The sequence below is a fragment of the Chlorocebus sabaeus genome, chromosome 5 (assembly GCF_047675955.1).
Source record: "Chlorocebus sabaeus isolate Y175 chromosome 5, mChlSab1.0.hap1, whole genome shotgun sequence".
NCBI lineage: Eukaryota > Metazoa > Chordata > Mammalia > Primates > Cercopithecidae > Chlorocebus > Chlorocebus sabaeus.
The window spans coordinates 8763142-8783403 of NC_132908.1; the positions used below are offsets into that span (position 1 = coordinate 8763142).

General features: G+C 49.5%; 1 protein-coding gene across 2 annotated transcripts in view; it reads left to right on the forward strand.

Annotated features, from left to right (window-relative positions):
• Window positions 1–13355, forward strand: part of PMM2 (phosphomannomutase 2) — a 35338-nt gene extending 21983 nt beyond the window's left edge. For both annotated transcript variants that reach the window (XM_007985196.3, XM_037989864.2), the window contains one exon: window positions 11853–13355. In XM_007985196.3, coding sequence (XP_007983387.2) covers window positions 11853–11954 — 102 coding nt within the window. In that variant the 3' untranslated portion in view covers window positions 11955–13355. The remainder of the gene's footprint in view (window positions 1–11852) is intronic.
• Window positions 13356–20262: the final 6907 nt, after the last annotated feature.

A 20262-nucleotide genomic window follows, 5' to 3' on the forward strand; every position in this document is an offset into this window, starting at 1 on the left:
GTAAATCTTCCAGCACTTCCTCAGTGTCAGACCCTGAGCTGGACACTTACGTTGTACATGCTCCCGGGTAAGACGGCAGTGTCCTCCCTCTTACAGAGGAGGCACAGTGGGAAGTCCAGGCTCTCAGCTAGTCAGAGACTAAGCTGGGATCTGAAAGCCTGGGATCTGAAAGCCTCACCTCTGTCATTCTCCTACATCACTTCTAAAATGCTACCTGCCGTCCTCTTAACTAAATTGTGCAACATTTTTTTTCTCCAGAAATGTTAATAAGGAAGATCTGCCTTCAAAATTAGCTTTAAAAGGCCGGGCGCGGTGGCTCAAGCCTGTAATCCCAGCACTTTGGGAGGCCAAGACGGGCGGATCACGAGGTCAGGAGATCGAGACCATCCTGGCGAACATGGTGAAACCCCGTCTCTACTAAAAAAATATACAAAAAACTGGCCGGGCGACGTGGCGGGCGCCCGTAGTCCCAGCTACTCGGGAGGCTGAGGCAAGAGAATGGCGTGAACCCGGGAGGCGCAGCTTGCAGTGAGCTGAGATCCGGCCACTGCACTCCAGCCTAGGCGACAGAGCGAGACTCCGTCTCAAAAAAAAAAAAAAAAAAAAAAAAAAAAATTAGCTAGGCGTGGTGGCGCATGCCTGTGATCCCAGCTACTCAGGAGGCTGAGGCAGGAAAATCACTTGAACCTGGGAGGCAGAGGTTGCAGTGAGCCGAGATTGTGCCACTTTACTCCAGCCTGGGCAACAGTGAGATTCTGTCTCAAAAAAATAAAAACAAAACTAGCTTAAAAGAGGTTTGTGTCCGTGTGGACCAAGTAGACCCAGATCTGGCCCCACCGTTCACCAGTGACCTTGTGACAGTGAGGACGGTAACAGTGACCTCGTCAGCCCAGTGAGGACACAATTTTTTTTTTTTTTTTTTTTTGGAGACAGGGTCTCACTCTGTCACCCAGACTGGAGTGTAGTGCAGTGGCACAATCTTGGCTCACTGTAATCTTGAATTCCTGGGCTCAAGTGATCCTCCCACTTCAACCTCCTGAGTAGCTGGGATTACAGGCGCCCACCACCATGCCTGGCTAATTTTTGTATTTTTAGTAGAGCGGGGTTTCACCATCTTGGCCAGGCTGGTCTTGAACTCCTGACCTCAAGTGATCCGCCCACCTTGGCCTCCCGGAGTTTTATTATTCCTCAAATCAGTGTCTCCAAAAATTTGGGGATCAGAGTTTTTAAGGATAACTTGGTGGGTAGGGGCTCAGGAAGTGGAGATTGCTGATTGGTCGGCTTGGAGATGAAATCATAGCGGGTAGAAGTGAGTTTTACTTGCTATCTTCTGTTCTTGATGGGATCAAAGAGCTGGTTGAGCCAGATTACCTGTCAGTGTGGCATCAACTACTGCATCAGAACACAGGGTCTGCAAAATATCTCAGGCACAATCTTAGGTTTTATGACAGTGATGTTATTTGTGGGGAGCAATTTGGGGAGGATCAGACTCTTGTAGCTAATTTGTTTGTTCTACAAAGGCAGACTGGTCCCCAGGCAAGAAGGGGGTTTATTTCAGAGAAAGGGCTGTTACCGTCTTTGTTGCAAAGTTGAACTATAAACTGAACTCCTCCCAAGGTTAGTTCGGTCTGCATCCAGGAATGAACAAGGACAGCTTGGAGGTTAGAAGCAAGATGGAGTCATTCAGGTCACCATCGTAATTTTCTTAGCTAAAATTTTTGCAAAGACAGTTTTAGTTCCTTCTGTCGGGTTTTATAATACCTTATTTCTAAGGTGTGGGGCATGAAGATGGGAAAAGAGTGATAACTGCTCTAGCTTCTTTCTGTTGACAGGGAGCATAGTCAGGGTAGGTGTTGACCCAAAGGTAAGAGGAGTGAAACCACTTTGCAGCTGTCTGCTTATACTCAGAGGTTCCCGGTTGGGGTTTGAAGGCCTGCATGACAAAGCCATTAGTATTCTCATCTATAGTTTTAACAAATGAGTCCTAGGATAAAGAGTGAAAGTCCTGGCTTCAGAAGCTTTTGTAGAATTGACCCTAAGCTCTGAGGGACTCAGGTAAATAGCTCCAAGAACCAATCAGACATGGGGTTTTTAGCAGAGAGAGATTTGGGTCAGAGGTTGTTAGACAGACAGATTGGGGTAGACAGAAAGGAGGAAATGTAAATACACTCTTCCTTATCTTTTTAGTCAGTTTTCCTAGTCCTAAGACCAGATCAGTTCAGTTAAACAGCTGTTTCCTGTATCAAGAGATGGCATTGCAGATGGGCTAGGCTTCTTTAGTTATAGAGGAGGAAGGCAGTGGCAATTTGACATGTTTTTGTCATCTGTATTGCAAAGAATAAGCTTCAGCTTGCAGGGCCTCAGGAAAAAGGTAGTAACAATTTAATTGAGTCCAAGTCAGAAAAGTGGAAGAAAAAATTGAAAGCATTAGTTTGGGAATTGTAGCCCACAAAGAATTCAGGATTTGGTCCAAATTGCAGAAAATAATAAAAACTCAAGAACAAAGGACAAGACTAAAATCTAACAGCAGGTGTACCATAGTTTTTTGAAACACTTTTTTCTCTCTCCCATCCTTATTTTTTTTTTTTTTTTTTTTTTTTTTTTGAGACGGAGTCTCGCTCTGTCGCCCAGGCTGGAGTGCAGTGGCCGGATCTCAGCTCACTGCAAGCTCCGCCTCCCGGGTTCATGCCATTCTCCTGCCTCAGCCTCCCGAGTAGCTGGGACTACAGGCGCCCGCCACCTCGCCCGGCTAGTTTTTTTGTAGTTTTAGTAGAGACGGGGTTTCACCGTGTTAGCCAGGATGGTCTTGATCTTCTGACCTCGTGATCCGCCCGTCTCGGCCTCCCAAAGTGCTGGGATTACAGGCTTGAGCCACCGCGCCCGGCCCATCCTTATTTTTATTAAAGACAAGTCATAGTAGGACAAGTTTACTTGCAAAATAAGTCATGGTCTTATTATGCTTGGCCTGATTATTTGTATAAAGTACAGCAAGAATAATTATTTGCCATATAGGCTGTTTTTAAAATTCGCTTTGCTGAAACTTTGTTCTATAAGAAATCTCAGGTTAGACTTTTTTAAAGCCTCGAGCCCAGCCATGGATTTATCTACTATACCTGCAAAGATAAACCGGTGTGAGTTGGGTGAAATTTTTTCCTCTCATGATCCTAAGATAATTTGGGGCTCCTGGGCCTGTCAGAAAGTGACATTCTTTATTTACCACAGTTCGGGAACCCTGCACTCAGGGACTCTGTAGCCAAGGTATGAGGCCAGCTTTTCCAAGGGACTTCTCTTGGCTCTGTTAGTCACCTTTGTTCCTTAAAGCAGTCTGTTTATATTTGAAAATATGTCATTCCAGTTAAAGCTTGGTAAAGTAACCAGCATCTCTAATTGTATCCTATTACAAAAGAAAACAAATTGTTACTGCCCTTGTGCAAATAATTATACTGCCATAAGTTGATAATACAAATAGTTTCCAGATTCTGGAGAAATCAGAGAGAAAACAATACGCTCTAAATTTTGCTCACAAAAGTATACTTTAACTCAATTGCTAAAAGTTGTAAACAGCTCAAAAGAAAAATCATTTTCTTGACTCTGAAAAACAAAAGGATTAACAATGTTCAACACATCAGTTCTCCATGAGGATCCTAGAAGTTTTTTTTCCTCCATTCCAGTGGCACAATTTCTAAAGTTATCACAGACCTGCATTCGACAGTACCCATTAGAGTACTATATCTGATTATAAACTGCCTTTTGAAAAGGATAAAACCAAGACAACAATTGTCTGTGGGTAACAAAAGTCTCAGGACAGCCATAGTTAAAGATGCAGTCAACAAGGAAATCTGGTCATCTCCGTGACACACAGTTTAACGTAACAATTATAATTATTACTGATAACATATACTGAGACATATCAGAATTATAGGAATCTTACACAATTTTGTAACACATACTAATAACATATTTATATGACTATAAACCCAAAGAAAGTTAAACACTTTTTTATATTTGACAGTGTTTCTCCTACATAATTTTAATAGACCAAATAAGCCAAATATGTCTCTTTTGGACTTTAGGGAACTTGTTTTTTAACTTAGAATTTGATCTTGGAAAGTTTGTTAAATATCAAAGGTTTAAAACACTAGATATCACAAAGTAGAATCCCAGGTCACCATAAGTAATTCATTTAGCCAAAATGATAACTCAAACATTTTGTAAAGGGAAAAACCTTTACTCTAATAGAGAGAAGACTCAGCTTTCTAAACAACAAAACCCAATGAAGATAGTGTGAGGCCAACTGAATGTCTCTCTTTTGTTTTTTTAATAGTTTACTCCAAAGCCAAACAAAAATCTTTCATTGTCTCTCTCTCTCAATATTACATAAAAATATTCTTCAACAGAGAAAACCAAATTTTATCTTGCATTAGTGCATCTTTAATGCTAAAGCTAGTTTTGTTGTTGTTGTTGTTGTTTTGAGATGGAGTTTCACTCTTGTCACCCAGGCTGGAGTGCAGTGGCATGATCTTGCTTCACTGCACCCTCCTCCTCCCAAGTTCAAGCGATTCTCCTGCCTCCCAAGTAGCTGAGATTACAGGCATCCACCACCATTCCCAGCTAATGTTTGTAGTTTTAGTAGGATGGGGTTTCACCATGTTGGCCAGGCTGGTCTTAAACTCCTGACCCCACATGATCCACCCACCTCAGCCTCCCAAAGTGCTGGGATTACAGGTGTGAGCCAACACTCCCAGCCGAAGTTAGTTTTTAATAAAATTTTACAAAGAAATCTATTCAATTTTAGTTTGACTGTAGGGTAACATTTTCATAAACCTTTTATATAACCATTTATAATTGTTTGTTAAAAGAACAAATCAGTGTTCAAAAATAAAACCCTATTTTTATTTATTTATATTTTTTTTGAGATGGGAGTCTTGCTCCATTGCTCAGGCTGGAGTGCAGTGGCACATTCTCAGCTCACTGCAACTTCTGCCTCCCAAGTTCAAGCAATTCTTCTGCCTCAACCTCCCAAGTAGCTGGGACTACAGGCGTGTGCCACCATGTCTGGCTAATTCTTGTATTTTTAGTAGAGACAGGATTTCACCATATTGACCAGGCTGGTTTTGAACTCCCGACCTCATGAACTGCCTGCCTCGGCCTCCCAAAGTGCTAGGATTACAGGCATGAGCCACTACGCCTGGCATAAAACCCTATTATTTTGATATATGGGCCCAGATTCTGGCCCTGCATCAGTATGCTTTTAATATTTAATTTATGGAAAAATTAAATAATACCCTTTCAATTTTAGACAGCTTGTTCACACACAGAGTTCTTCACAAAGTTAATTTTTCACAAACCTACGATTTGCTTAAACCTTCAGTTTTATTTTGTCTTTCCTTCAACCAAAAATAATCCTTAAACTCTCTAAATTAGACAAGATTCTTTTTTAAAAAACCATATTCCCATGTCTTTAAGCAATTTTAATTACATACCAGGTGCAGAGCCTAGAATACAGGACAGAACTGCAGATAAAGTCTGACTCTTTCTGGCATAGCTAGGAGTCATGGCTAACTCCATATGTCCCCAGGCCTTATCTAGAATCTAATGGCCCTAAAGTAGGTAAATTGAACAATTACAAAAGTCATAGAAGCCATTTATGACCTTAAAGCATCCAGCAAAAACCGTATCTGATCTGCCTAATTCAGACCAAATGTCTGAGTTTTGAAGACAATTTTATTTTATTTCATCAATAATCTTTAAAACTATCTTTATTTACCAAAGATTACTAACGTCACATGAACTAAAATGCACTGGAGTTGTTATTTCTTTGACAAAATGTTTAAGTGCTTGTTTTTTAAGCCAATTAATTACAGCTCCTAAACATCACACACACGACATTATAAATATACAGACTGAAGAAGATGAATTAGTTGTTAAGATTTTTCATTTGCCAGTTTTTTAGGGTTTTTTCCCCCCATTTTACAAATCTTGTCACAACTCACCGAGACCATCTATGACATGCTTGGACTTTCTGGCTTGTCCTATATGCCCCTCTTTCCTGAATAATCAGTCATTCAATTTTAGGACAAGAATTTACCATACAACTCATATAAATTCCTTTTATATAAGAATTCCTTTCTCATATAAATTTATTTTTTTATAATCATCCTTACCAAAAATACATCTTAATATCCCTAACTTTTTTCACATATCTCTGTCCCCTACTAAAGTAATTCAAAGGATGATCTCTGAACCAGATGGAAGAGTGGATGGAAGAGCCTGAGGCAGCTCTGTCTAACTTCCAAGCTTCTGCTGACAAGTCCTTCAGGGTTCAGTGAATGTGACCAACCAGACAAACTAGGAGAGCCTGATGGACTTCCTTCAGCAATTCCTTTAGACATCTCCTCCACATATACAAACACATACAGCAAAACAAACACGCAAAACACCTTCCAGACAGAGATTCCAGACCAAATCACAAACCAAGAGTATTCCTCCAAACAAGTCCCCTATTATCTGTACAATTAGGGCAGATACCCCATGCTGGGGCTACAAACAGATACCATATAATAGAACTAGAGATGCCCCACGATGGGCCTATAGGCAGATACCCCACTATGGGGCTATAGTTACAGGAAGTCTCCCCAGGACTGTTTCTCTATCACAGTTAAATCCATACACCATGGGTTGGCAGCACCCTACCAGTAGAGATGGCACCAGTGTCAGCCTCCAGTCCAAGAGAACTAGGTGGCCGCCTGGGCTGGCCTCTGGATCCATCACCAGTGAGGGGGGTTGGGGAGGCTACTGAATCGCTGGCAGATAGCCACAAGAGAGATCACAGATGAGTCCCCAGATTTGTAACCCCCTCCCCCAACAGGTTCTCCTTGCCTGCAGCCTAGACAACCAATTTATCCAGACAGGAGAATTGCAATAGAGAAAGAGTAATTCACACAGAGCCAGCTGTGCAGGAGCCTGGAGTTTTGTTATTAGTCAAATCAGTCTCTCCAAGAATTTGGGGATTGGAGTTTCTAAGGATAACTTGGTGGGCAGGGGCTCTGGAGGTATGGATGGCTGATTGGTCAGCATGGAGATGAAATCATAGCAGGTGGAAGTGAGTTTTTCTTGCTGTCTTCTGTCTGAGTGGGATCAAAGAACTGGTTGAATCAGATTACCTGTCTGAGTGGGTCAACTGCTACATTGGAAGGCAGGGTCTGCAAAATATCTCAGGCACTGATCTTAGATTTTACAAGTGATGTTATTCCCAGGAGCAACGTGGGGAGGTTCAGACTCTTGCAGCCAGAGGCTCCGTGGCTCCTAAACCATAATTTCCAGTCTTGTAGCTAATTTGTTTGTCCTACAAAGGCAGACTGGTCCCCAGGTAAGAAGGGGTTTATTTCAGGGAAAGAGCTGTTATCTTTGTTTCAAACTTGAACTATAGGCCAGGCATGGTGGCTCACACCTGTAATCTCAGCACTTTGGGAAGCTGAGGCAGGCGGATCACTTGAGGCCAGGAGTTTGAGACCAGCCTGGCCAATGTGGTGAAATCCCGCCTCTCCTAAAAATACAAAACTTAGCCAGGTGTGGTGGCACACACCTGTAATCCCAACTACTTGGGAGGCTGAGGCAGGAGAATCACTTGAACCTGGGAGGCAGAGATTCCAGTGAGCCAAGATTGCACTACTGCACTCCAACCTTGGTGACAGAGTGAGACTCCATCTCCAAAAACAAAAAACAAAGTTGAACTATAAACTAAATTCCTCCCAAGGTTAGTTCAGCCTGTGCCCAGGAATGAACGCGAGGACAGCATGGAGGTTAGAAGCAAGATGGAGTCAGGCCAGATCTCTTTCACTGTCACTGTTTTCTGTTATAATTTTTGCAAATGTGGCTTCAGTCCCTGTATCCATAATACCTAGAAATTTGATAAATACTTGTTAAACAGCCAAAATGAACGTCCACGGCAAGAATCGACTATTAGGCATGGTGGTGCACACCGGTAGTCCCACCTACTCAGGAGGCTGAGGTGGGAGGATCGCTTGAGCCCAGGAGGTGGAGGCTGCAGCAAGACATGATTGCACCACTACACTCCAGCCTGGGCAAGAGTGGGACCCTGTCTCAAAAATAAATAAGAGTCCTGACTGCGAGCTACAAAGACTCCATCTGTGCTATAGGAGGCATCCACACAGCACACACCCACTGCTACCAGCTAAGCAGTTCGTGCAGGCTATGATAGATGACACTGTTCCTCTCTTTGGACGATTGGGGTTCACTACTACACTGCACAGGTCAGCAACAGCATGTACAGAAATGGGCTGAGGCGGGAGACTCGTCAGTCCCCTGGCATCTGAACATGGCCCACACTATGCCTTCTGTTTCATCCTCAGACTTTGGAGCTATTAGGGATTTAAATATTAATGTGATGATTTCACTGAGCCCTGGCCTTTCTTTGGTGCCTGTCAGGTACACTGTAACGAGAAATTGGATCATTCATTCATCCCTCCCCACTTCCCTCCCCTCTCCAGGGAACAGGGTTTTTGTTCTCGGAGCTTGTGGGGTGGTTGAGTTCCCCAGCTAGATCAAGTAACCTTTAGTGCATATGCAAATCTAGCATTTGAAATTTCCGGTTCTCTGTAGCCTTATTATTCTAGAGGGCAGCCAGCTTTCCTTTCATTTCATTTGGGGTCCGCTTCATCTGCTTTGCACCTACTCTGGTATGCAAGCTCGACACAGCCCCAAGAAGGCTGCACCCCAGGAAGGAGCCCACCATGCTCTGAGAGTCATAAAGAAGGAAGCAGACCCTTGGCAGGAGAGAAAGGAAGGCCTGAGGCGGGTGTGTTTGTGATGCAGATGCTCCTGCCTGCGGTGCAGCTCTCTGAAAGGGGGTGGAGCTGAGTAGCGACCCAGCGAGGCTCCTGCAACCAGGGTCGGGAGGATTTCGCCTTCCTGGATGGGTATTGGTTTTCCAGACCTAGCTTTATTAAGTGCCAGCGAGTTACATGCACACAGATCACTCAGATTCCACAGACACCTCCCCAGCAGCCCCCAGCAGGACCATGGGAGGAGACTCATGCCGTTAGGCCTCTGTCCCCTGCGTGTGACATCTGCAGGGAAGGGCACTCCTAGCAACTGTCAGGGGACTAGCATAAACCCTTTTTGCTTCAGGGGTCTCTTCCCAGGTAATGGCCTCGGTCCTCCTTGCACCCTGGCCGGCTGCAGGAGCCTCCTAACTGCTCCCCTCTGTTGCGTCCTCACCCCCCACCCATTCTCCGGAAAGATCATGGCCTGGGCTTGCAGCCTTCTGGTGGCTTCCCGTGAAATCCCAGGTCCTTACCACAATTTGTGCTCTGTGGCCTGGCCCGGCCCCTGCCCATCCTTCCTCTTCAGTCGCTTCTCTGATGGCCACATGGCCTGTCCCCTCACTTCCCTCAGATGCCAGGGTTCCCTCACCCTCCAGTCCTGGCAGCCCTTCCCTCCCTTTGCTCAACAAGGCGCCCAACAGCTGTCTGCTCATGGCTGGTCTCCCCGACCAGACCACAGGCTCCCAAGGCAGCTGTGATGTCGTTTTGGTTTGCGCTGTATCCCTAGCTGCTAAAGCAATGCCTGGCAAGTAGTAGGTGTTCTAGAATGGTGTATTGTGTTAATGTGTGAATACTGACTTCCCCTCCTTAGTCACTGAGGCGGGGAGGATGTTTGGCTCTTCTGAGGCATGTGAGAGTTGGTTGTGCCTTTGGTTTTTGTTTTTTGAGTCTCGCTCTGTTGCCCAGGCTGAAGTATAGTGGTCCATTCTTGGCTCACTGCAACCTCCGCCTCCCATGTTTAAGTGATTCTCCTGCCTCAGCCTCCCAAGTAGCTGGGATTACAGGCGTGCGCCACCATGCCCAGCTAGACTGCGCCTTTGTTAGGTTCTCTGTGACTTTTGTCCACCGTGCCATTCCTGAAAGAAATCTTTAATTATAAGAATTACTAGAACTAGCTCGGCACTGTGGTGCGCAGTCTTTGTCTCAGCTAATTGAGAGGCTGAGGCTGGAGGTTCACTTGAGCCCAGCCTGGGCAACATAGCAAGACCCTGTGTCCAAAGGAGAAAAAAAAGGCAAAATCAGAATTAGCAGAACTGATTTCACATGTGTAGGTAGCAGATGGTGGCCATGAAATTCAGGTCTGTCTGAAGGACGCCAGGCCTGGTACAAAACTGCGTAAGGCCAGCGCAAGGCCCGGGCAGGCTCCCGAGTGGCTGGAGTGGAAGAGATGCCAAGTTCATGGGCTCCTGACTCCACCCAGCACTCCCTGGGCCCAGCGACATTCCTTCCTGAAGCCTGAAACTTCACCTCCACCTCAGGAAGCCATCTGCCTGGGGATAGGTTCTTGCAAAAACAAAAACACTCATTTCCAGAGGCAATTAATTCTTTAAAAGTATGTCGGATTTTTGGTACAAAATCATGGTTTCCATGTCGGCTTCATGCTCGGTGCTTTATGAGAAAAATCCCTTTTCTCTGCGGTTCTGTTCATTGTATTGTAAACCAATCTTAGATTATTTTAAGGTTTTGAGTTAGAGTGTTTATCCAATTTTATGAGGGAAATAAAGGAATTCCACGATGAGAAAAATGGGGGATTTCCTGTGGGGATTGGGGTTGCGGGAGCAGCAGGTAACCTGATTCATTAACCTCAGCCCAGCGGGATTGGTGGGGGTGATGGGGACACAGATTAGGGCACTCGACTCAGGCACAGGACCCTGGCAGAACATGCCCAGGTGCTCCTAGACATGGGCCCTTGCAGACTTTCTGAGGCCTCGGTTTCCTCATCTTACCAAGGTGTGACCCCAACCATCATCTCCTGAGCTTTTGGCCACAGAGCTCTGGGCAGGCTTCCACCATGACCCCATTTTGGAGATGGGGAGTTGCCACAGCCACACTGCTGCTCAGTGGTAGAACCAGCATCTGACCCAGGCCACCTGCCCCAGAGGCCCTGCTGTTAGCCAGCAGCTCAGACCCCAGTCATGTGGGGCCAATTTGTTTATTTTTAAGATAGTCTGCCAGGCTCTATCTAAGATAGAGCACTCCCAGAGTGCAGTGACGCGATCTCGGCTCACTGCAACCTCCACCTCCTGAGTTCAAGCAATTCTCCTGCCTCAGCCTCCCGAGCAGCTGGGATTACAGACTTGCACCACCACGCCCAGCTAATTTTTGTATTTTAAGTAGAAATGGAGTTTTGCCATGTTGGCCAGGCTGGTCTCGAACTCCTGACCTCAGGTGATCCACCCCCTCAGCCTCCCAAGTGCTGGGATTACAGGTATGAGCCAGCACACCTGGCCCACGTGAGGCCGTTTAAATTAAACTCAACTGAGTTCCTCCATTGCATTGGCCACGTTTCAAGTGTGCAGAGTGACACATGGCCAGTGGCTGCCATCACCACTGATGTCGCCACGTCCTTCATCACAGGAAGATCCGTGGCAGCCCTGCTCCCCACCCTCTGCCCTCCTGATGCTCCCTTGTGACTTGTTAGAAAAGTGTGGGCACAGCTAAAAAAAAAAAAAAAAAAAAAACTGATGGCTGTGAGAATACTGTCACTCGCTGATGCCTTCTGTATAGAAAAATCAGCCTTAGACAGATCTTCACAAGAACGTCGTGATACTTCTCCTAGGCATAATTACGTGTTCCAAGCCAAATTGCAGTTCAAGAGAAGGTTATAAATCTCAATAACAATTGTATTCATGTTCCTCTCCTGGAAACTAAGAGGAAGGTAGCTGAAGAAATTCTCCCTGCCCAGTTAAATCTTGTTTTTCGGGTACTTTTGGGTTCCAGGGTCACATCAGCAATGGCCCAGGACAAACGAAGGGGAGCCTTCATCTGTACTTTGTGTCTTTCCAGGGTGGCAATGACCATGAGATCTTCACAGACCCCAGGACCGTGGGCTACTCCGTGACAGCGCCTGAGGACACACGCAGGATCTGTGAAGAGCTCTTCTCCTAATGCGGGAGCAGGAGGGTAGGGTCCTGGCTGAGAAGCCAGCATGGGGCATTTGGTGGCCAGAGCCCAGGGTCCTCCCACACGTGCTCACCCACCCGCAGCCCAGCCAGGCTCTGCATCCTTTGCCAGGCACATGCAGTCTGGACCTCCACCCCTGGCATGCCTGGCCTCCATCTCCAGTGCCAGAAGCTTCCAGAAGGAAGGAGAAAACTATTGTCAAGAATGGTTCAGAGGAATACCTCCCACAAAAGGTCTTCCCCACCCACCCTCAGCCCCCTAATCTAATACCCTGATACGTGCAATCATGTGGTTTTGGCGGAAATTTCCCCATAATTCTAGGATGATACAGAAAGAAAAAATGTGCCTGGGCCCTCCCTCTTGGTGGGTCTGTGGAATCGTAAGCGGTTTTTTAATGGACCCTTGCATCAGCACCAACAGTGGGGGTTTGGTAATGAGAAACAATGACAGGCCATCTGCAGTGACCCACCCCAGGACGAAATTGACAAACACCTGGAACGAAGCTCCCACCTGCCTGTCACCTTGATGGGGACTGTGAGCAGGGCAGTGTTATGCCCAGTGACTAGACGCACCCTGCGTTTTCCCGGGTGAGGCTGAGGCCTGCTGGACAGATGGCTGGCCGAGTGGGAGCAGACCCTAGGGAGTTTGCACCTCAGCTGGGCCGGAGAGTTGATGCTGGCAAAACAGTCACCCAGGTCCAGAGAAACCAATGTGGGATGTCAGACTTCATCAAAACGACCTTCTGCTTGGCCCTGGCTGGCTTCCCAGAGGCATTCGCCTCTAGTTTCTCAGGGATCGAGCAAGAGCCTGGCCAGGGAACAGGAAGAGGATCTGCTCTCCTATCTGCGCCCACCCAGGCCCTCACCCAGACTTTACAACTGAGGGGGCCGAGTGCAGCTGCAGCCAGGTCCACGTCCCTCACTCTTTCCACCTTCTGCACGTTCTTTGTGAAACTGGAAGGATCCCAGGCCTCAGCCAGAACACGGTGGAAGAGAACTTTCCTAGGAAAACGGTTCATGTGTCACTTTTCAGGATGTGGAAACGCTGGGACCCATAGACCCTCCATTGCTTGGTGCTGGGGCTGTGTGGCCTCACTGGGCACTGAATCTGGGGCCGGGGGGCCCAGACTGCCCTGCACTCCTGCCTCCCAGCCCACAGCCAGGCTTTCATCACAGCTCAACCTGGTTCCCTCCAAACCTCCCAGCCGCTCGGGCTTGCAGCTCTCTTGAGCCCCAGATCCGGTGGGGTAAAAGCAGCCACCTCCTCATCTCGGTGACTTGCAGGACACGGCCATCCAGTGGCATCTTTCCTTGTTGAATGTTGCAAATGATATGGTAATGACCTTCCAAAACGGTTAGTACATTAAAGTGATTTTATTGTTTCCTATTTCTCATTCTGATTCCTTTTTCTTCCTGTTTGCAGATTCTGGAAGGGAACCCCAGTCCTTCTAGGTCTGAGAGCCACTCTTTCACTGCTCCAGATTTCTGTCCCGTCGGGGCCCCTCCCTCTGTGGAGTTGCATGTTCCTGTTCCTGACACAGACTCCGCCCCCGCTGCTTTTCTGCCCACTGGGTATTCCTAACAAGCCTGCCATTCCTTACAAGTTTCCTTAACATAGTGCGTCAAAGCGAGACAACTGAGTCTTACTCAAACTTGTTTTAACCGGAAATGGAGGGTCGCTGCTGTGTCCCCCGACGCAGGGCTGCTGCCCTCAGGTGGGTACCCTGAGTCTGCCAAGCTGGGCCCTGATGCGCAGAGGCCTGGGCCGCTCCTGCCCCAGTTCCCACAGTGGCTGCTTCAGACCCTCCCCAGGTCCCTGGAGCCCCCTCCTGCACTGCCTGCTGCCTCCCTCTGCAGTCAGAATTGACACTCCCCTCCAAACTCAAAAGGACTTGGAACTTCCCCTTTCCTTCCACCTTGTCATCGCATTGCAGCCCAGACCAGCTTCCTGGGGTTACCCCAAGGGTGTCCGCTTGTCAGGCACTGTGGTGGGATGTAAAGTGTTAACAACTAAATGATGCATGCGCAGCGCGTCCTGGTGCCGTCCACGTGTCCCCAGAGCAGCAGGTTCTGCACGTGGCAGGTAAGACCACGGCTGCCAAGGCTCCAAGCCTAGTTCTGCTGGTGCAAGCTGCTGCGTGACTTACGGTGACTTCATCTTTACCTCAGTTCATGTGTCAAATGGTATAGTCCTTACCGTGTATGGAATTTAAAGCACTTTGAACAGTGAGTGTGAGCCATTACTAACTCAAATAATACCCCTGCCCCCTGCAACCCAGAACCCTATAAGGCAGGGACAGTCCCCTCTCTCTGCCTTAGGGGGTTAGCAGGATAAAGACACCATCACAAGAAATTTAAACACAGTAGGTAAGTTTTAAGCCAGAGCAAAGCACAGAGGTTGCACCTAGGCCAGCCTAGCACTATTGAAAGTCACCATCCCCAGCACTGCAGAAGCTGACCCTGAACTCAAGGTCAGGGCTTAAGCCTCAGGGAAAAGGCCTGCGTTGAACCCGAGCAGCCGGGAGTGCAGGGCAGGCCTTGGCTCCCTGGAGGGAGAGGCTAGCTGGGAAGTTGAGCTTGAACCTGATCCCAAGGGAAGGGCGTGGGGCCCGCTCATGATCTGTCCGGGAAGGGCCCTCCAGCTACTGGAAGGGGAGTGCCCATAGGGGCCAGAAGAAGAACCAGTTGGGCAGTTGGGCAGATGTTGCTGTAATCCGGACACATTCAGGCATACGTGGCTTTGAATCACTTCCTCTCCACGGGCTGCCTCCTCTCCCCCCCATCCCAAGTGTTCTGGCTGTGGGCCCCAGCTGGCCACCTCAGCCCAGGCAGGCTCCTCCAACCCGAACGACAGGTAACCTCCACACTGCCCGCCACCCCACGCTGCCCGCCGCGGCACACTGCCCGCCACTCCACGCTGCCCGCCACTGCACACTCCCAGCCACTCCACGCTGCCCGCCGCGGCACACTGCCCGCCACTCCACGCTGCCCGCCACTGCACACTCCCAGCCACTGCACACTCCCAGCCACTCCACGCTCCCCGCCACTCCACGCTCCCCGCCACTGCACACTCCCAGCCACTGCACACTCCCAGCCACTCCACGCTGCCCGCCGCGGCACGCTCCCAGCCACTCCACGCTGCCCGCCACTCCACGCTGCCCGGCACTGCACGCTGCCCGCCACTGCACGCTGCCCGCCACTCCACGCTCCCCGCCACGGCACACCCCCGCCACTCCACGCTGCCCGCCACTGCACACTCCCAGCCACTCCACGCTGCCCGCCACTCCACGCTGCCCGCCACTCCACGCTGCCCGCCACTGCACGCTGCCCGCCACTCCACGCTCCCCGCCACTCCACGCTCCCCGCCACGGCACGCTCCCCGCCACTCCACGCTGCCCGCCACTCCACGCTCCCCGCCACGGCACGCTGCCCGCCACTCCACGCTCCCCGCCACTCCACGCTCCCCGCCACGGCACGCTGCCCGCCACTCCACGCTGCCCGCCACTCCACGCTGCCCGCCGCGGCACGCTGCCCGCCACTCCACGCTGCCCGCCACTCCACGCTCCCCGCCACTCCACGCCGCCCGGCACTCCACGCCGCCCGGCACTCCACGCCGCCCGCCACTCCACACTGCCCGCCTCGGCACCCCAAAGTCAAGACCTAGAACTCATTCCACCTCCCTCACCGGAGGCTGCTTTCCCAAACGTCTTCAGTTTTGGTTTTCATTGTTGTTGCTATTGTTGTTTTTGAGACGGAGTCACTGTTGTTGCCCAGGCTGGAATGCAATGGCGCGGTCTCGGCTCTCTGCAACCTCCGCCTCCCCACTTCAAACCATTCTGCCTCAGCTTCCCGAGTAGCTGAGATTCCAGGCGCCCGCCACCATGCCCAGCTACTTTTTGTCTTTTTAGTAGAGACCAGGTTTCACCATGTTGGCCAGGCTGGTCTCAAACTCCTGACCTCAGGTGATCCACCTACCTTGGCCTTTCAAAGTGCTGGGATTACAGGCATGAGCCACCACGCCCGGCCTTTTTTTTTTTTTTTTTTTTGAGACAGAGTCTCGCTCTGTTATCCAGGCTGGAGTACAGTGGCACAATCTCAGCTTGCTGCAACTTCTGTCTCCAGGTTCAAGTGATTCTCCTGCCTCAGCCTCCCAAGTAGCAGGGATTACAGGTGTGCGCCACCACACCCAGCTAATCTTTGTATTTTTAGTAGAGATGGGGTTTCACTATGTTGCCTAGGCTGGTCTTGAACTCCTGAACCTCAAGTGATCTGCTCACCCTGGCCTCCCAAAGTGCTGAGATTACAGGCGTGAGCCACTGCACCTGGCTGTAATTTCTGCATTTTTAGTAGAGATAGCATTTCACCATGTTGGCCAGGCTGATCTCGAACTCCTGACCTCAAGTGATCTGCCCACCTCAGCCTCCCAAAGTGCTGGGATTACAGGCGTGAGCCACCACGCCCAGCCCCCACCTTCAGCTTTTGCTGAACCCTTCCTTGTGCCACCCAGGTAGTACTCCGTATAGTAAGTCAGCAGATCTCATTGTTTTGAGCTAAGTGCCTCCGTTAGCCTCTCCCTAAACAGGTTTGATGGGCTGGTTTGTCCCCAATATGCTTTGGAAATCATTGTATCATATTGACAAGAAAAATGCCCATCTCTGCAGCACCCAAAATCACTGCCTCCCTTGGGAGACACCGGCCAGAGCAAACTCCCAGCAGAGCACAGCAACCCCGCAGTGGCCCCTGCCCGTCACTGCTCTCCTGGAAACCCAGAACAGGAGTTCTCACACCTGCCCACCTTCTGCCCTCACTCCCACCGCTCCAACAGCAAACAAACCCTTCCTCCCCTGCTATGGACCTTGAAAAGCTATATCCATCCCAGGACTCTCATGCCAGCTCCGGGCCCTCAAGCCTCATCTGCTTCCAGCCCCTGACTTCATGCCTGAAGAACAGCAAGCTTTTTTTTTTTTTTTTTTTTTTTTGAGACGGAGTCTCGCTCTGTCACCCAGGCTGGAGTGCAGTGGCCGGATCTCAGCTCACTGCAAGCTCCGCCTCCCGGGTTTACGCCATTCTCCTGCCTCAGCCTCCCGAGTAGCTGGGACTACAGGCGCCCGCCAACTCACCCGGCTAGTTTTTTGTATTTTTTTTAGTAGAGACGGGGTTTCACCGTGTTAGCCAGGATGGTCTTGATCTCCTGACCTTGTGATCCACCCGTCTCGGCCTCCCAAAGTGCTGGGATTACAGGCTTGAGCCACCGCGCCCGGCCATTTTTTTTTTTTTTGAGACTGGGTGTCACCGTCACCCAGGCTGGAGTGCAGTGGTGCAATCACAGCTCACTGCAGCCTCAAATTCCTGGACTCCAGCAATCCTCCCACCTCAGCCTCCAGAGTAACTGGGACCACAGGCTCATGCCACCATGCCCAGCTAATTGTATTTTTTTTTTTGGTAAGACCAGGTTTCACCATGATGCCCAGGCTGGTCTCAAACTCAGCTCAAGCCATCCACCTGCCTCGGCCTCTGAAAATGCTGGGATTACAGGTGTGAGCCACCGTGCCCAGCCTAGCAAACATTCATCAAATGTCTATAGCAGTGGCCAGGCGCTGTGGCTCACACCTGTAGTCCCAGCACTGCGGGAGGCTGAGGCAGGAGGATGGTCTGAGTACAGGAGTTCGAGACCAACTTGGACAATGTAGCAAGATGCTCTCTACAAAAAAATTTAAAAATTAGCCAGGCATGGTGGCATATGCCTGTAGTCCCAGCTACTCAGGAGGCTGGAGGAGGATCGCTTGAGCCCACAAGGTCCAGGCTGCAGGGCAGCCTTGTCTCAAAAACAAACAAAACCCCTACAGCAGGAATGAGCCAGGGACTGTGGACAGTGCACCCCGAGGCCGGTCCCCTCTTCCCACAGGTGTATCATGGGAGTAAGGTGTAACTCACACAACATCCTAAAAGCTTCAACAGGGCACTGGACAGCTGCTGACCAAGTTAGTGGCATTTTCTGATGCCAGGAAGCTGCATTCTCCTTCCTGCTAAGCTTTCTCATGCTACAGAATGATGACTAAAGAAAAACCGATGATCCCATCTTCTTATTCACCACCTCCTAAAACAACAGACTGCCAAGTGGAATGTGTCAGCCTCACCTGGGGGAGACACCCTCACCTGACCACTTAAAAGGAAAAACCAGGTGAGCCAGCCTCCACACAAACACACGCACTGCCTTACACAAAACAAAACTTTATTGGGAGAAAGACGGCTGATGGGAGGCAAGATCTGGATTCAAGAATCCTCAGTTCTAGCTATTCCTCGGTCAGCAACAACCTCCGTCCCTCCCAGAGCCTCCAGGAGTTTCCCCTTCTGAAAACTGGTATCGCATCCCTTCCAGCTGTGACATCCTGCAGTTCTAGAATACCCACTGACTGAAAGAGCTGTGGCCAAACAGGAAGCACAGAGCAAGAGCCGTTGACAAAGGATTCTGCCGAGACAGAATCCAAAGGTCACCCCTGAATGGCAGAATGCAATGCCCCAGAGCTCACTGCCGGCCACAGCCTGCCAGAGCGCCAGCACATAGGGTCACAGCAACGCCACCCACGCCAAGGCGAGGACAGAGAGAGAGAGAAGCTTGGGGCAGCAAAGGAGCCCTCTCGGGTCTTGGCTTTGGAAGTGTGGACTGTACCAGCAGATGGGCCCTTGGGAAGCCACCAGGGAACAATGCAAGGTTGGAGAGAAAAAGGCCACCTTTGACCCAGCAGAAGGCAGAGGCGGGAGAGGAGGGTGAGGACAAGGAGCGTCGCAGGCGAGGAAACACTGGCCAGGACCTAACTGCGGTGGGAACTGCCTTTTTCTCCACATGCTCGCAATCAACACATGTATTTGCCTATTTTAAAACAACTCCCTTCCACCCCCTTTCAAAAGCAGCAGTTCTTAGGCTGAAAGGACAAACTCATCAGAGATGAGAAGTACCTGATGAAGCTATCTGTGCTTCCAGCATCAAACGACCTCTTTTCTGGACATTTACTGTCTGCCCAAAAGCCAGTTTCCAAAAGTTTGCTTCCCTGCATTGACGAGTGGATTCTTGACTACATACAGGCCATAAATTTCAAAACATAATGCCCAGCTATTTCTACTTTTAAATCACGACTAAAGCCAAACCAAAACCACAGCAAAGATAATCTAAGGATTTGTTTACCGGAAATACCTACAGAAGAGTTTGCAGGCCGGGCGCGATGGCTCACACCTGTAATCCCAGCATTTTGAGAGGCCGAGATGGGCAGATCACCTGAGGTCAGGGGTCCGAGACCATCTCACCCAACATGATGAAACCCGGTCTCTACTAAAAATACAAAAATTAACCGGGTGTGGTGGTGCACGCCTGTAATCCCAGCTACTCAGGAGGCTGAGGCAGAATTGCTGGAACCCTGGAGGCAGAGGTTGCAGTGAGCCGAGATCGGGCCACTTCACTCCAGCCTGGGCAACAGAGCAAGACTCTGTCTCCCACCCCGCAAAAAAAAAAAAAAAGTTTGCAATGTTGGCAGCAAGGTGCAAACAGAGCCAGCTCTGGGTGAAAACTTTAGTTACAAAAAATAAGAAAAAAAAAAATCCCTAAGCATTTCTTAACACTAGTTTTAAAGAAAACCCTCTTTCCAAAGGTATGTTTCTCCTTCAACTTTCTTGACTTTGCCAGGCTGTCAGGATGCAAGCTACCCACTCTTTTCTGGGTGGATCAGGACAAAGTTTTTAAACAAAGACCCTGCCCCCTCCACAGGCCCTTCCCACCACCCCCACCCTGCCGCCATAATGACAGGCTGTGAAATGGCTGTTGAGTGATGGTTACACGACCAGAAGGCAGATGAAAAGGTCAGGCTCTAAGAGGGGTTCAGCCTCCCAGTACCAGCCTGCTGTGCCCAGGGGTGGGAGTGCTGGGATAAACTGTCTTCCCCAGACAGGCAGCTATGCCGCCTCCCACTGCAAAGGCACCAAAAGGCAAAACCCGTCCAATCCAAAGACCGCCCTCCCGTTTCCCCCCGCTTTAAGCCAGCTCCCCTGGAACCAACCAAGCCAAGAATTAGAAAACTGCTTTGCCCAGGCCCAAGGAGAGGTGCAAGGGGCACTTAGGTGGAAATTTGCCTTGGGGAAGTCACACAAGGTCCATGTCAGCTGCCAGTGGGCCAGATCCGGGAATCTGGAGCCTCTAGCTCCAGGAGGAAGCGGGTCTGTGGGTTGAACCCCTATGTCTGAGCAGCTGGAGAAATATCACCCTTGATCCACTCCCTGGGCTGGGGTTGGAATCTCCACTCAGC